Genomic DNA, 17,858 nt, shown 5'->3' on the forward strand with positions numbered 1-17,858 from the left:
ATTGGTGTCGGGGCATGAAAAGAGAGGTAGCACCTCTGGTGGGAGGACTTCTCAGGACAGTTCATCCACCTTTGGACCCCACTTGGGTCTCATCTGTGGCTCTAAGAAGATGTTAACATGCAATAGCGGCCACATCCTGGCAAATTGCTTCAACAGGTAGGCTAAACCTGATGAGGGTAGCTGATGGGTCTTAAATACTCTGTGAATTAGGACTTGTCTACCTTAAGCATGTGAAGACTGGACTTAGCGGACTGTGAAGAGGAAACCACTAGCTGGTTCAATGGGCAGAAAGGCAATATCAGCACTTTGTCATGAAGCATGAAGAGCATGGCAGGACAGTAAGGGAACCATGGTCATCCAATGAATCCAGACTTTATCTTGCTACTGGGTCCAGATAGACCAGGATGAGAGATGATGAACTGTGCAACTATCCCTCACTTTAATATAAGTCAAGCACAAGTCACAGCTTCAAACCAATACCGCACATCTTCACATCCAGCCCTGGAGATGTCCTCAAGGGAAACAGTCTGTAAAGAGACTAAACATATCGAAGCTGAAAAGTAGCTCAATTACAGAAAGCCCCTCAAGGCTCTTGATAGCAAACTGGAAGACCTTGACGTTGGCCAGGCAGCTTTGGAAGAGAATTAAGCCTCCTTTAGAGACACTGTCTACTCCACTGCACTCTTACTTCTGAGACAGATGGCATGATATAAGCAAGACTGGTTTGATGAAAACAATGAGGAGATAAAGACACTGCTTACAGAAAAACACTGCCTACAGAGCTCTTCTTAACAACACTTCATCAACCTGCAAGAGGGCAGCCTTCACCAGTCTGTGCAGGACAGTTCAGATGATGCTTTGTAAGATGCAGGACTCTTGGCTCAGCAGTAAAGCAGATGAGATTCAGGCCTATGCAGACAGAAATGACTCAAAGTGCTTTTGCAACACCTGAAAACTGTCTATGGCCCCTAGTACTCTGGGTCTTCTCCCCTCCTCAGTGCAGATGAGACAATACCGCTTACTGACAAAGCTCAGATCCTGGAGTGATGGGCCAAACAATTCAGCGAGGACACTTCACTGTACTGCTGCAGAAGCTCACAAACCTCTTCCAAGCAATATGGAATGAATGAGTGGTCACACAGGAATTTAAAGATGCCTACATAGTCCACCTCTACAATTGAAAGGGCAACCATCAATACTGTGACAACCACAGAGGAATTTCCCTCCTGTCTATCACTGGCAAGATACTTTATATCATTCACCACCTTGAGTAGGGTCTTCTTCCAGAAAGCCAGTGTGGTTTCTGTGCTGGCCATGGGATACTCAGCATGATATTTGCTACACAACAACTCCAGAAGAAATGCCAGGAGCATCAAAGAGACCTATTCACAACCTTTGTTGACCCGACCAAGACATTTGACACATTAAGCAGAGATGGACTTTGGAAAATCAGTTCAAAATTTGGCTGCCCAAATACATTCATCAAAGTTGCTTGCCAGTTCCATAATGGCATGATGGCCCACATAATGGATGATTGCAAACCTTCAGATACCTTCCCAGTCATGAATGGCATCAAACAAGGCTGCATCCTGGTGCCCCAACTCTTCAGTATGATGTTCACTGCCATGCTCAGAAACATTCCAAAACAGTGATGAGGGCATCCATGTCAGATATCAAACTGATAGGAAGTTGTTCAACCCCAGGCGGCTGCAGGCAGTCATGAATGTGAAGGAAACAGTTATCAGGGACTTCCTCTTTGATGATGACTGCACCCTCAATGCCAGCTCATAAGAAGATATGCAGACCGGTATGGACAGGTTTGCTGAGCCATGTGACAACTATGGCCTCATAAGAAGATATGCAGACCGGTATGGACAGGTTTGCTGAGCCATGTGACAACTATGGCCTCACCAAAAGGACTACGTCATGTACCAACCTGCCGCTGGGAAGCCGTATTGCAAAACGAGCAACACACTGAAGGGTCAGAAACTCCAGGCTGTTGACAGTTTCATGTATCTGGGCATCAGCCTCTCAAGAGCAGTCAGCATTGGCATTGAGGTCAACAGCAGAATTGATAAAGCCAGCTCGGACTTCAGGAAACTATGTGGGAATGTGTGGGACTGCAAAGGAATCAGTCTTACCAATATGCTGAAAGTGTACCGTGCTGCAGTGCTTACCACCCTACTGTATGCCAGCAAGACATGACTGTCTACAGCAGACATTCCCGACAACTCAATCAATTCTACTTCATCTGTTTCTGAAGGATTATGCAGATAAAGTAGCAAGACAAAATTCCTGACACCGAGGATCTCACAAGGGCCAGCATCCAATCTGTCTTCATGCTGCTGCAGAGGGCTCAAATTAGATGAACAGAACATATTGTCCACATGCCCAAGGAACAGATTCCAAAGCAGCTGCTCTGTTGTGAACTCTTTGAAGGAAAGTGTGCTGTTGGAAGACAAAAGAAGCACTTCAAGGATTCACTGAAGGTGTCCTTGAAGAATCTGTATATCAACAATGCTTCTTGGGTGGCCCTTGCATAATACCGTCCCTCCTGGTGCAGCAAGATCGCATCTGGCACCCATGCAGCAAAACAGCAGAATATCACTAAGGTGCAGAGAAAATGGGGATATTATTAGGATTCAGCTTATCGTCACTTCTCCCATAAAATTTTGGCGTGTTTTATTGAAATTTTTTCCAATGACCCATTTTTTGAAAAATTGTCAGTAATGGCTGTTCTTGAGAATTCAGCTTTTTAATTTAATATTTTGTAAACCATCAGAATATTACTGCTTGTCATTCACAGATGAGTAGAAAACATTCAGATCTTTCATTACTCCAATGGTCCTGGAAAAGCAGGAATGGATTTTGCTTGCCATGTAAGAAAAACATTGCTCTGAAAAACAGGCATGAAGTGCAGGGATTTGTGTGTCTGTTACTGCATGCACAGCTAGCTTAAAGTGCATGTCTGTTACCACATGTGCAGTTAGCTTAAAGTGCATGTCTGTTACCACATGTGCAGTTAGCTTAAAGTGCATGTCTGTTACCACATGTGCAGTTAGCTTAAAGTGCATGTCTGCTGCCACATGTACAAATAACTTATATTGCATGCCTGCTGCCACATGTACAGCTTGCTTTAAGTGCATACCTGCTACCACATGTACAGCTGGAATATGTACAGCTAGCTTAAAGTGCATGTCTGTTGCCACATGTACAGTTAGCTTAAAGTGCATGTCTGTTACCACATGTGCAGTTAGCTTAAAGTGCATGTCTGTTACCACATGTGCAGTTAGCTTAAAGTGCATGTCTGCTGCCACATGTACAGATAACTTATATTGCATGCCTGCTGCCACATGTACAGCTTGCTTTAAGTGCATACCTGCTACCACATGTACAGCTGGAATATGTACAGCTAGCTTAAAGTGCATGTCTGTTACCACATGTACAGTTAGCTTAAAGTGCATGTATGTTACCACATGTGCAGTTAGCTTAAAGTGCATGTCTGTTACCACATGTGCAGTTAGCTTAAAGTGCATGTATGTTACCACATGTGCAGTTAGCTTAAAGTGCATGTGTTACCACATGTGCAGTTAGCTTAAAGTGCATGTCTGTTACCACATGTGCAGTTAGCTTAAAGTGCATGTCTGTTACCACATGTGCAGTTAGCTTAAAGTGCACGTCTGTTACCACATGTGCAGTTAGCTTAAAGTGCATGTGTTACCACATGTGCAGTTAGCTTAAAGTGCATGTCTGTTACCACATGTGCAGTTAGCTTAAAGTGCACATCTGTTAACACATGTGCAGTTAGCTTAAAGTGCATGTCTGTTACCACATGTGCAGTTAGCTTAAAGTGCACATCTGTTACCACATGTGCAGTTAGCTTAAAGTGCACATCTGTTACCACATGTGCAGTTAGCTTAAAGTGCATGTCTGTTACCACATGTGCAGTTAGCTTAAAGTGCACATCTGTTACCACATGTGCAGTTAGCTTAAAGTGAACATCTGTTAACACATGTGCAGTTAGCTTAAAGTGCATGTCTGTTACCACATGTGCAGTTAGCTTAAAGTGCATGTCTGTTACCACATGTGCAGTTAGCTTAAAGTGCATGTCTGTTACCACATGTGCAGTTAGCTTAAAGTGCATGTATGTTACCACATGTGCAGTTAGCTTAAAGTGCGTGTCTGTTACCACATGTGCAGTTAGCTTAAAGTGCATGTCTGTTACCACATGTGCAGTTAGCTTAAAGTGCATGTCTGTTACCACATGTGCAGTTAGCTTAAAGTGCATGTCTGTTACCACATGTGCAGTTAGCTTAAAGTGCATGTCTGTTACCACATGTGCAGTTAGCTTAAAGTGCATGTCTGCTGCCACATGTACAGATAGCTTAAAGTGCATGCCTGCTGCCACATGTACAGCTTGCTCTAAGTGCATACCTGCTACCACATGTACAGCTGGAATATGTACAGCTAGCTTAAAGTACATGCCTGCTACCACATGTACAGCTTGCTTAAAGTGCATGTATGTTGCCACATGTATAGCTAGCTTAAAGTGCATGTCTGTCATTGTATGTTGAGCCAGCTGGAAGTATTTTTCAGCTGCAGGCTGTGAAAAAATTATTGTCTCTGAAAAATACCATAATTGTGAGTTGGTTGGTAATCATAATGGGAAATGGTGCAATTCATATTTATCAGGCAGAGTTAATATGGTGCTGAATCTAAGACTATGATTAATGTCATTAAAAACTGTAATGTTACTACACTATTAACTGTAATGTTACTACACTATTAACTGTAATGTTACTACACTATTAAAAACTGTAGTGTATTACTATGCTATTAAAAACTGTAGTGTATTACTATGCTATTAAAAACTGTAGTGTATTACTATGCTATTAAAAGCTGTAGTATATTACTATGCTGTTAAAAACTGTAATGTATTACTATGCTATTAAAAGCTGTAGTGTATTACTACACTATTAACTGTTTTGTATTACTATGCTATTAAGAACTGTAATGTATTACTATGCTGTTAAGAACTGTAATGTATTACTACACTATTAAAGAACTGTAATGTGTTACTATGCTGTTAAGAACTGTAATGTATTACTATGCTGTTAAGAACTGTAATGTATTACTATGCTGTTAAGAACTGTAATGTATTACTACACTATTAAAGAACTGTAATGTGTTACTATGCTGTTAAGAACTGTAATGTATTACTATGCTGTTAAGAACTGTAATGTATTACTACGCTATTAAAGAACTGTAATGTATTACTACGCTATTAAAAACTGTAACATATTACTATGATATTAAAAACTAATGTATTACTATGCTATTAAAAACTAATGTATTACTATGCCCCGAATGGCCGAGTGGTCTAAAGTGCTTTCCATTATGGATCACTGCCATCTGTCTGCATGGGTTCGAGTCTCCGATTTGGCCAATGTGGGTATGTTAGAAAGCTTGCCAGTAGTCGGTGGTTCTTTCTGGGGTTTTCCCGGGTTCTTCCTCCACCATTAATACTGGCCGCCATGTATAGCCTATCATGTGCTGAAAAATGGCATTAAACCCTACAACAACAACAACAACTAATGTATTATTTCACTATTAAAAACTGTAATGTATTACTACACTATTAAAAGCTGTAATGTATTACTACACTATTAAAAACTGTAGTGTATTACAATGCTGTTAAAAGCTGTAGTGTATTACTATGCTATTAAAAACTATAGTGTATTACTATGCTATTAATAACTTTAATGTATTATTTCGCTTTTAAAAACTGATATTATTATGCTATTAAAAACTGTAGTGTATTACTATGCTATTAAAAACTGTAGTGTATTACTACACTATTAAAAGCTGTAGTATATTACTATGCTATTAAAAGCTGTAGTGTATTACTATGCTATTAGAAACTGTAGTTTATTACTATGCTATTAAAAACTAGTGTATTACTACACTATTAATAACTTTAATGTATTACTTTGCTTTTAAAAACTGTGATATTACTAAGCTATTAAAAACTGTAGTATATTACTATGCTATTAAAAACTGATATTACTATGCTATTTAAAACTGTGATATTACTATGCTATTAAAAACTGTAATGTATTACTATGCTATTAAAAACTGTAATGTATTACTATGCTATTAAAAACTGATATTACTATGCTATTACTGATAAAGAAAAATTATTTACATGTTATGAAGTATTTTACACTCCTCATTCTCGGGATTGTATCACAATTTTTAAAAAGTTATTAATTTTGTTCATAAATAGGAAAATAATCTCTTGTGAATGACAGAGTTTCTGGTATTATTGTAGATTTTCATAATCCAAATCCCATCTGGCCTTCATCAAAATGCCCTGCCCCCATTTCCTTGCAGGCACAAGGATGTAGAATAGATCCAATGTACCATCCACCCTCTTGCATGTCGTAAGAGACAGGCAGTGGAGGTAGAAGTCACAGTAATTTATGTGCCAGACTCACAACAAAAATGGCACTGATTTGAATCATAGCATCAGCCAGGTTTGGGTGACCATGTCTTCAGGCAATGCACTTTACTCCGATTACCTCGGCACTAAATAACCTGTTTGTGTTGCCATGATATCAAACACAAAACCAAGCTATAGCTGTCATCAAAATATCCAATTTCATTTATTATCTTACGAAATTTTGTACATCGCCAGTGCATTTGTTCTCACTCCATCGCACTTGTTCTACCTTTTTTCTCCTTACTTTACAGAGAATGCTGCCTACACATACAACTGGACAGCAGAGGAAGACAAGGTTCTGCCAGAACACTTTAAGAAACGAGCATGGGAGTTTATGACAAGAGATCCAAAACCTGTTAATTATATTCCAGAGAAGGGCAGATGGAAAATGGACCCCAGATTTAAATACAGGTGTGAATGGTTGTTGAAATGATAAACTGCTAAGAAATGTCATCAAAAGATGCGGAAAAGTTGCATTCTCTCTTTTCTTATTAGGCACATGAAATGTTGGATGAAATCTACAATACACTTTAAGGGTTACATGTGTGAAATCAGGGTTCAATAAATTTAAAACCAGAGGTAGAATCTGTTGTCAAGGAAAAAATAATCATACAATTAAAAGAAACAGAATAAGGTACACAGGTAAAAGTGTAAGAGCCTTGTTTTACAAAATGCCAATACAAAACAGAAGTGGAAGAGGCAGAAGATTAATAAACAGAAGGGAATCAAGTGTGACACAGTGAAGAGACAAATTTGAAAAATTCATCATAAAAATTCATTGCAAAAGAATTAGGTTATGAATTGAGGCTAGTTGAAAATTTGTTATGCAACTAAGGATAAAAAAGGGAAGAAAAACTCTTGGTTAGAAATAAAATGGGATAGAATGCACCCAAAGAAGTACAGAAAAAGAAAAATAACTTGTGAAAAACATGATAGACTGGCTTTTAAATCTTTTTTAGAAGACAAAATCAGTTATAGCAAAGAAGCTGACAGCGGCAGAACTATTATAATTAGGAACAGTGATTTATACAGAGACAAAATATATGAAACGCTACATGATAAGTAATTCTACCAGGAAAAAGTTAATATGGAATTGCACAAGCTAATAAACTTTTTAATTAAAAAATATGGAAAGTGACCTATATAAAGAAAGAGGATTATTTAACGAATTTTGAAAATTGTACAATTTACTTTTAAGGCCTCTCAAAATCAATCACAGAAGAAATTCAGCAGCAACTTTGGAATATGTAATAATACACAGGCCTGAAGATTTAAAATTCAGAATATGTAATAATACACTGGCCTGAACATTTAAAATTTGGAATATGTAATAATACACTGGCCTGAAGATTTAAAATTTGGAATATGTAATAATACACTGGCCTGAAGATTTAAAATTTGGAATATGTAATAATACACAGGCCTGAAGATTTAAAATTCAGAATATGTAATAATACACTGGCCTAAAGATTTAAAATTGGGAATATGTAATAATACTGGCCTGAAGATTTAAAATTTGGAATATATAATAATACACTGGCCTGAAGATTTAAAATTTGGAATATGTAATAATACACTGGCCTGGAGATTTAAAATTTGGAATATGTAATAATACACTGGCCTGGAGATTTAAAATTTGGAATATGTAATAATACACTGGCCTGAAGATTTAAAATTGGGAATATGTAATAATACACTGATTTGAAGATTTACAATTCAGAATATGTAATAATACACTAGCCTGAAGATTTAAAATAGGGAATATGTAATAATACACTGGCCTGAAGATTTAAAATTTGGAATATGTAATAATACACAGGCCTGAAGATTTAAAATTTGGAATATGTAATAATATACTGGCCTGAAGATTTAAAATTTGGAATATGTAATAATACACAGGCCTGAAGATTTAAAATTTGGAATATGTAATAATACACTGGCCTGAAGATTTAAAATTTGGAATATGTAATAATACACTGGCCTGAAGATTTATAATTGGGAATATGTAATAATACACTGGCCTGAAGATTTAAAATTCAGAATATGTAACAATACATTGGCCTGAAGATTTAAAATTCAGAATGTGTAATAATACACTGGCCTGAAGATTTAAAATTCAGAATATTAATAATACACTGGCTTGAAGATTTAAAATTTTGACCTTTCATGGGATGACTGAAAATTGCATACAAAGATCATTTGCTTGATGTTATATTAAAACTACTTTGCAAAGTGGTTCCTAGTTTCATTAGGGATGATAATGATTTTCTCTACCAATTACCAGACATCGTGAATGAAGGATCAGCACTGGCAACTTTTAGATATATATATGAATTACTGATTACCAGACATCATGAATGAAGGATGAGCACTTGCTACTTTTAGATATATATATATGAATTACCAGTTACCAGACATCATGAATGAAGGATCAACACTGGCTACTTTATATATATATATATATATATATATATATATATATATATATATATATATATATATATATATATATTCTGCATGGAATTGAAGTGGTGAGGTTCTGGCTAAACAAAGAAAGTGAAAGTATATGTTCACAATTCAATCATGAATTTTTAGCTGAATCCCTTAAACTAGTACTCAAGCACAATGTATTTACTTTGATGGAAATTGCTGCATACATGTGACAGGATCTCAAACCAGTAGATCTACAAATTTTGATCAGAGTTTGGTCAGTAGACTGACTTTTAAATGAGTCGATGTTTTTATCAGCATACATTTGATGTCCTTAAAGTGTATTGAAAACAATATAAAGGCACTTTTTTTGCCATGATATGTATTCTCTTCATAGTACAACAAAACAACAATTTTTGAACATAAATTGGATTTAGATTCTGATGTAACAGTAATTGATATGAGAAAGTGGATTGTCAATTATTGTAACAGGAAGAGTTGTTTATCTTATAGATCACTGCAAAGATTTGTTAATAGCATCCAATTTAGCATTTTTGTTCCTGTCACAAGATTACTGTCTGGTGACTACTGATGACATTTACTATGATTCTAGCTTCTGTTTCCTGGTGCTGGGTTTATAAGGTTGCTGATTGCTGTCCAATAGTCCTACAAGTTATTTTTACTCCAAGGAGACAGTTCCTGACTTGGACTTAAAGATGTATTCCTGACATGGACTTATAAATGTATTCCAGAAATGGACTTAAAAATGTATTCCTGACATGGACTTAAAAATGTATTCCTGACATGGACTTAAAAATGTATTGCTGACATGGACTTAAAAATGTATGCCTGAGTCTGATCGTTGAGGACTTCTGTCTCTTCATGGCTTAGAACCAAAAATCTGCTGGCAGGTTTCACAACTGCAAATAATAAAAAAATATAGATTGATTTAGACTTTAATTAAATGATGAAATATACATGATGTATTTATGCTTTTATGAATAATTTATCCAAACAGTAAAATAAATTATTTTGTAATATACAGTTAAATGATATATTTTTATCTAGGGATTGAACTGAATGTATGTGTATGAAATACAAAAGATGCATACATTTGAAGCACACAGTGCAAACTCAGGACTTTGCTACCCACCACAACATGCTAAAAAGTCTGATATCTGTGCTTTGTTGAGCATGTAATATCTCTTGGTCAGTGGTTTCTTAGCTTTGTGAGAAAGCACCCTGAGCAGAATCACTAATCCATGGGAAGCTAACTGGCAAGCTTTCTCACATATCCACATTCACATCTGAATTGGGGGTGGGTGGCAAGCATAATAAAAACATGACAGTAAGAAGTGGCAGAATATACATTTTGACTCCTGGTTCACTGTTGAAGGTGAGTGGGGGGGGGGAATTCAGGAATATACATTTTGACTCCTGGTTCACTGTTGAAGGTGAGTGGGGGGGGGGAATTCAGGAATATACATTTTGACTCCTGGTTCACTGTTGAAGGTGAGTGGGGGGGGAATTCAGGAATATACATTTTGACTCCTGGTTCACTGTTGAAGGTGAGTGGGGGGGGGAATTCAGGAATATACATTTTGACTCCTGGTTCACTGTTGAAGGTGAGGGGGGGGGGAATTCAGGAATATACATTTTGACTCCTTTTTCACTGTTGAAGGTGAGTGGGGGGGGGAATTCAGGAATATACATTTTGACTCCTGGTTCACTGTTGAAGGTGAGTGGGGGGGGGAATTCAGGAATATACATTTTGACTCCTGGTTCACTGTTGAAGGTGAGTGGGGGGGGGAATTCAGGAATATACATTTTGACTCCTGGTTCACTGTTGAAGGTGAGTGGGGGGGGCAGGAATTCAGGAATATGATGTAAAACAAAGCAGGGGGATTTGTGATTTACAATTTTTCTATTTTCCAACAGGATCCCTGTTCAGAATGTGCCAATCAGAATCCTGTTTCCTAAGGAGAGCAACAATGGTCTTTGGGGTGGGGAAGGAGTCATTAAAGGCTTTGTGAAGAAGGAAAAAGATTCTGTTAGGTAAGCTGTAGTAGCAGTGATAGATGATGCTGATTATGATAATAATGTTGATATTAATATCGGTGATGATGATGAAGATGATAGTAATGATGATGATGATGATAATGATAGTGATGAAGAAGAGATAGAAAATGAATGTCTAAGTTGAACATCTTTGTCTTTTCCTTTTTTATGAGGTACACAGATGTTGCAATCTAAGATACAATATCAAACTTTAATTGTTATGTGTATTTAGTACTATAATTAGTATACAGTTACATTTTACTTATATTTGTTTATATTTAGTGATATCTAACAGGGTGGATGAATTGACAAAAGGTTTTGTATTAATTGATTTCACCATACACATGTATTACTTATTCATTTTTTCTCTAAAAGGCTGAAGAAAAAAACCCTCAGAATTTGTTTGTTATTTTTTTACTTTTCAAGGATACTGACAAATTCTTGTCTGATTAAAAATTTTGATTGAAGAAGTTATTTTGGAAACATGAAAGTATTTTTTTTAAATGTACATTGGACTGATATCCTGCATTAGAAACTCTGATTTCCCGCATTAAAAATTCAGATATCCTGCAATGTTCTTGTGGCCTTGCCATTAGAGTGTCTGCCTTGGATGTGGGAGGTCATGGGTTTGATTCTGGCCAAGTCATACCAAAGACTTACAAAAATGGTGCTAGCAGCTGCCTCGCTAGGCACTCAGCATTAAGAAGTTAGTGTTAGGACTGGTCAGCCAGGTGTCAGGATAATGTGACTGGGTGGGACATCATGCTACTTGTCTGTGGCATAAGGCCCAATTGCTAGACATCACTATAAACTGCCACACCACAGACATCGTAGCGATATGACTGGAAAATTGTTAAAAGCTACATTAAAAATCCAAAAACACACACACACACTCTAGAAACCTAGATATTTTGCACTGGAAACTCATGTTCTGCACTGGAAACTCATATATTCTGCATTGGAAACTCAGATGTTCTGCAATGGAAACTCAGATATTCTGCACTGGAAATTCAGATGTTCTGCATTTGCATGTTAGACTTATTACATGTATATTTTAAGTTTCAAAATAGTAACATGTGCTTCATCTGAAGATCCTCTGTTAAAGTGAAACCTGTCTTTAAAGGATTTAGTCATAATGGACAACGTGCATTAGCTTTTTGTATTTCAATACTTAACCAATACAAGAGAATCATATACCTGCAGAGGACAACATTTTGTAATACTGTATGTATTTGTATGTAAGTCTAAGGACCAACTGCAAACAACTTAAACCCTGATTTGTCAGTGCATTATATAACAGCAGGTCAGGATCTTTTGTTGTTGGTACACTGATTAGGCCTAACAAACTGCATAGACCCATATCTGCTGGCACAGTATGTAATGGCAGATCTGAGTCTATGCAGTTTGCAGTTAAATCTGACTTATAAGCTAGTATATATGGTAATTTGAATTTCCTTTATTGACAGGCTTTATGTAAAAGGAATTCTAAACACCTCAGGTCCCAATTTCAACAACACAAGTCCTAAATTAATTCAAGTTTGAGTCAGACTTAAATTTTAGTCTGATTGCTGGAATTTATACTTAAGTTCAGATTTGAATTACGAACTGTTGGTGAAATACAGATGTGGGTTAATACAAATGAAGTCATTTGGGATTGTCCAATATTCAAAGACATCAGTATGATGGAAACTTGGGCAGAGTTTCAAAAATAATAAATTTCCAAGTGGTCCATATTTTTATTGCAAATTTGTCTCCATTATGTCTTTGATATTTTGTTCTCTTGACTAATTTTTCCTTTTGCAGTGACATTTTTTTCTTTCATTTATTTACAACATCATTTATTTACAACATTGATATCAGTAATATTTATTCTGAGTGGAGCAAATTATACTTTGGTTTATATTTAAAAATGTTTCATTTTTTTGGCTTAGAAAAGTTTCTTAGCATCAAACTGCAGTCTGATAATGCATTACATAAATACTAAATAAAACCACCAACCAGGTTTTTATGTGCTTGGCATGTTATCCAATGTTTTGATATATAATTTTATTTGTTAAATTTAAAAGCTCGGTCCTGGAAAAACATTGATACTGATCATGATGGGCATTTCTTGGATCAGCAAATGTTTACATGTTTTCAAGATATGATTTTAATTATAATTCAGGCATGTATTTATTGTTGGTCTCTTTTCAGAGTGCCTCACCTGTGGTTGCCACGGTTAAGAAGGGCCATATTGTACAGTGAGATTTTGGACAGATACATGAGTATAATGGTTACACGGCGAACCTGGGATCTCATAGATGAGGCTTATGGATTAGATCATTATATACTGAAGGTAGTGTTCAATACCGATATTAATATCACATACCATCTGTACTTGCTTATAAGTCTAGTCAATCTGCAAGCAGCAAAGATCCTGATCTGCCATAGCATAATGTGCCTGCAGATCAGAGTCTGTGTTGTCTGTTCTACTGATTACTCATAACAATCTGCACAGACCCAGATCTGCCTGCACATTATTTGACAGCAGATCTGGGTCTGTGCAGTTTGCAGTTGGACTTGCCTTCTTAGCGAGTAAATATGGTTCTTCTTGATTTACCAACACCAATGATCTGTTTTTGTTATTGTTCTACCAGATACGTATCACATTTCCTTAATGACGGCATTGGAATCATCAATGATTTTAAGATTTTGTATTAAACAGTTAAACCCATTGGGATAGCCCAATGTCCATGGCCCCTCTAAATAAAAAAAATCAGGCCCCTCCATTATTCTGAGTGAGTTGCCTGTGTACAGAGCAAAGCATGTGACCAATGAATGCGAACAGTACTATTTCTGTTCTCTGTATTTCATGGTGGATATTTTTGCAGCATTCAGAAGATGAAACTGCTGAATAGTGGTTTACATCTTGGACCTGGAGAATAGTGTTTTTAATAAAGTTAAAGCAAATTTTAACAAGACCATACACCGTTTGTCTAGCAATTCACTATTAGGAGAGGCAAGTACACACATAAAATTAGTTTAAATCATTTATGTAATACACACATAAAATTAGTTTAAATCATTTTTGTAATACACACATAAAATTAGTTTAAATCATTTATGTAATACACACATAAAATTAGTTTAATTCATTTATGTATTTTTTTAATTTACACTAGAGAACTTTCAACAGTGTGTCAAAATAATAGTAATAAAATATGGCCCTATCAGTCAAGTCAAAATAATAGTAATAAAATATGGCCCTATCAGTCAAGTCAAAAAAAATAGTAATAAAATATGGCCCTATCAGTCAAGTCAAAATAATAGTAATAAAATATGGCCCTATCAGTCAAGTCAAAATAATAGTAATAAAATATGGCCCTATCAGTCAAGTCAAAATAATAGTAATAAAATATGGCCCTATCAGTCAAGTCAAAATAATAGTAATAAAATATGGCCCTATCAGTCAAGTCAAAATAATAGTAATAAAATGTAGCCCTATCAGTCAAGTCAAAATAATAGTAATAAAATATGGCCCTATCAGTCAAGTCAAAATAATAGTAATAAAATATGGCCCTATCAGTCAAGTCAAAATAATAGTAATAAAATGTAGCCCTATCAGTCAAGTCAAAATAATAGTAATAAAATATGGCCCTATCAGTCAAGTCTATTTTAAGTGAGCATTAAAGTATGCAGCCTTTTTTCTCATATTATTTCTCATTTATTGACTATATGTAAACATCAGCATCTGGTCTAATAAACCTTGTGTAATCTCTCCTTTTTTCTGGCTTTAAGACGATTTCAGCTATCAAAGCCACTGGCATGCAGTCAGTAACAATAGTTTGTGTTTCTAATAAGATCCTTTCTGTGTATATCTCTTCTGGCCCTTGGACTTGAAATGCCAGTCAAAATATATAAAGGGACATAACTCAAATTCTAACCATAATTAAATGTTTGAGTCAGTGGTTACTTCCCTTGACATAGTTGGACGGTCTCTTTGTAGCATTTAAAACAATTCAGAATCAATAGAAATGCTTATCAAAGGAAATTACTGAAATATTTTTTCTAAATATTTTATTAAATTTTTATGAATTCTCTGTTATTAATTTGCTTAGAGGGATTGAAATCCTGTTAAATGTATCCCTTTGATTCTGTTGAATCAAAGTCAAAACTTTTCTCAATGCTTTAATCTTTCTTCAATGCTTTAATCTTTGTCTTGTCATAAGTAATCACTAGTTTTTCAGTTCATTAGTGTTCATTTATCTGTCTGTCTTTCCATCAGTGATCCTTTGTCTGTCTGTCTGTCCATCATTGATCACTTGTCTGTCTGTCTGTCTGTCCATCCATGATATTCACCTATCTGTCCATTAGTGATCATTTGTCTGTCTGTCTGTCCGGAACCACAGCAGTGCTCAAAGAACAGACACAGACCCAGTGCTGGTGACTTTAAAAAACATTACAAGCCCTGACTCAAATTCCACAAGCCCTGTCTCAAATTCCACAAGCCCTGACTCAAATTCCACAAGCCCTGTCTCAAATTCCAAAAGCCCTGACTCAAAATCCACAAGCCTGTCTCAAATTCCACAAGCCATGACTCAAAATCCACAAGCCCTGACTCAAATTTCACAAGCCCTGACTCAAAATCCACAAGCCCCGTCTCAAATTCCACGAGCCCTGACTACAGTTTCCATGTGCCCAAATTGCCCTTTTTTAATCTTATCTGTTGCACAAATTTCCAACTGCTGTATTTCAAATATGAAAAGAAGGAAACAGAATTAAATCAAACTGATTTGTCTTTTTATTCAGATCTCAAAATATTTCTTGTAAAGCTATGTTTTCCTCTTGGTCCTGGTGTCCGCTATTGTCCAATTGCTCTATCAATTCACACCTCACTCACTGGATCATCAGTATTGATGTTCATGAGCAATAGAACAATAGAGAAATTGATAATTGCCAGTTTGTATTAGAGTAACAGCATAAAAAAAACAGACTGTGAAAAATATAGTAGAATTGACTCTTACAGTTTATAATAGAAATTTCAAAGAAACTGTGTGCAGTCTTGACTCCAGAAATTAATTTTGAAGTTTGGATACAAGAAATCATCTAATTTCTTGGAATTATCAACATAAAAATGCAAAGAGTCCGCTTTTATGGAAAACTAGTAATGCAAGGATGTTACGGCTCAAGTTTCAGGAAAATTGGTCTGTCCATTTTTACAGTTGTAAATTTATGATTTGAAATTTTATATTTGTTATTTGGACAGTAAAGTAATCTTTTCTTCTTTTGTTTAAAAGGTATTTTAGATACAATAATCAAAAACTGTTGCGGACTCAAAAGTTTTTAAAAAAATGTTTAGCCTTGTTAATGAATTATTAAAGAATTGTTCAGCATACTGTAACACACACATTTCCTGGCAATGTATGTAAGAGACACAAAAAATCAGGACATTTAATCTCAGATCTCTGGCATGGATTTCTAGCATGATTTCTGTAAAAATTGGTACCTCATGAAAATTTGTACCATATAAATATTGATTCCCCATGAAATTTGATTCCGTATGAAAATTGATGCCCCATGAAAATGGATATCTCATCTCTAAATACTGATACCTTATGAAATTACTATCCCATAAATATTGATACCCCATGAAACTGTATACCCCATAAATATTGATACCCCATGAGAATTTATACCCCGTAAATATTGATACCCCATGAAAATTTATACCCATAAATACTGATGCCCCATGAAAATTTATACCCTGTAAATATTGATACCCTTTGAAAATTTATACCCCCTAAATACCGATACCCCATGAAAATTAATATCCCATGAGATTGATATCAAATGAAAATTGATACCCCATGAAAATTGGTATTAATGAGAAATGGTGGATTCAGACCATTTGACAACTGTAAAACTTACTGATGTTAAATAAACTTTCAGTGTAACATTTTTATCCCCATAGGAACCTGAAATCTTGTAATGTTAATGCAAAACATAATCTTTATTTAAAAGTGGTAACAGTTTGAAATAATTACAATGGTTTGTAAATGTTTTTGGTCAAAAAGTGAGGTCTGTTGGATATATGTTTTTGATGCAGCTTAATGTTGAAGCAGATTTTTTCAGTTGATAAAGTTTCAGAATTGTTTGATAGGTCACATGTGGAAATTTAATTGTTGTTAAATTTTCTGTGTGAAATTTCCAATATTAAGTTGTATGATTTAGTGATTTTTTCATATCATTTTATTCACTTCTTTGAGGTTAAGTTTATATAACTTCTGACCAGGTTGCAAAAATCATAGAAATTAAACCATATTGAAAAGTTCCACATATACCTTGTTAAGCACATGATTTCTGTGTTGTTTTATATAATAAGTCAAAAGTTGGGTTGGGTCTGTTTAAACTACTTGTTTTGTACAATGAATATGGTCACTGGTCTTCTTTGGAGTTATTTCCCTTGGATTGTATTTTAATCTTGTCATAAATGTGACAAGGTTTTATAACCATGCAAAATTCCTTCATCAGTGTCTTACAGTGATATCCTAATTATTGATATAAATATCTAAAAAATGTCCATACTTCTGGTTCATTCTACCAAAGTCTGTACTGATCCATTTGCCAATGTCTGTACGGATCTCTTCCAGTGTCTGTAATGATCCATTCTGCCAGTGTCTGTACTGGTGCATTCTACCAATGTCTGTACTGATTCATTCTGCCAAGATCTGTACTAGTTCATTCTACCAATATCTGTACTGATCCATTCTGCCAGTGTCTGTACTGATCCATTCTGCCAGTGTCTGTACTGATCCATTCTGCCACTGTCTGTAATGATCCATTCTGCCAATGTCTGTATGGATCTTATCTTCCAGTGTTTGTAATGATC

At 35.6% G+C, this 17,858-nt stretch overlaps 1 protein-coding gene across 1 annotated transcript in view; it reads left to right on the plus strand.

Annotated features, from left to right (window-relative positions):
* Positions 1-17,858, plus strand: part of LOC149800204 (large ribosomal subunit protein bL28m-like) — a 158,231-nt gene that overhangs the window by 2,940 nt on the left and 137,433 nt on the right. Inside the window, exons 2-4 of the mRNA XM_089959775.1 lie at positions 6,754-6,913; positions 10,871-10,987; positions 13,184-13,325. Coding sequence (XP_089815901.1) covers positions 6,754-6,913; positions 10,871-10,987; positions 13,184-13,325 — 419 coding nt within the window. The remainder of the gene's footprint in view (positions 1-6,753; positions 6,914-10,870; positions 10,988-13,183; positions 13,326-17,858) is intronic.

Source organism: Sinohyriopsis cumingii, chromosome 5, assembly GCF_028554795.1.
Source record: "Sinohyriopsis cumingii isolate HCF-2022 chromosome 5, ASM2855479v2, whole genome shotgun sequence".
Classification (NCBI taxonomy): domain Eukaryota; kingdom Metazoa; phylum Mollusca; class Bivalvia; order Unionida; family Unionidae; genus Sinohyriopsis; species Sinohyriopsis cumingii.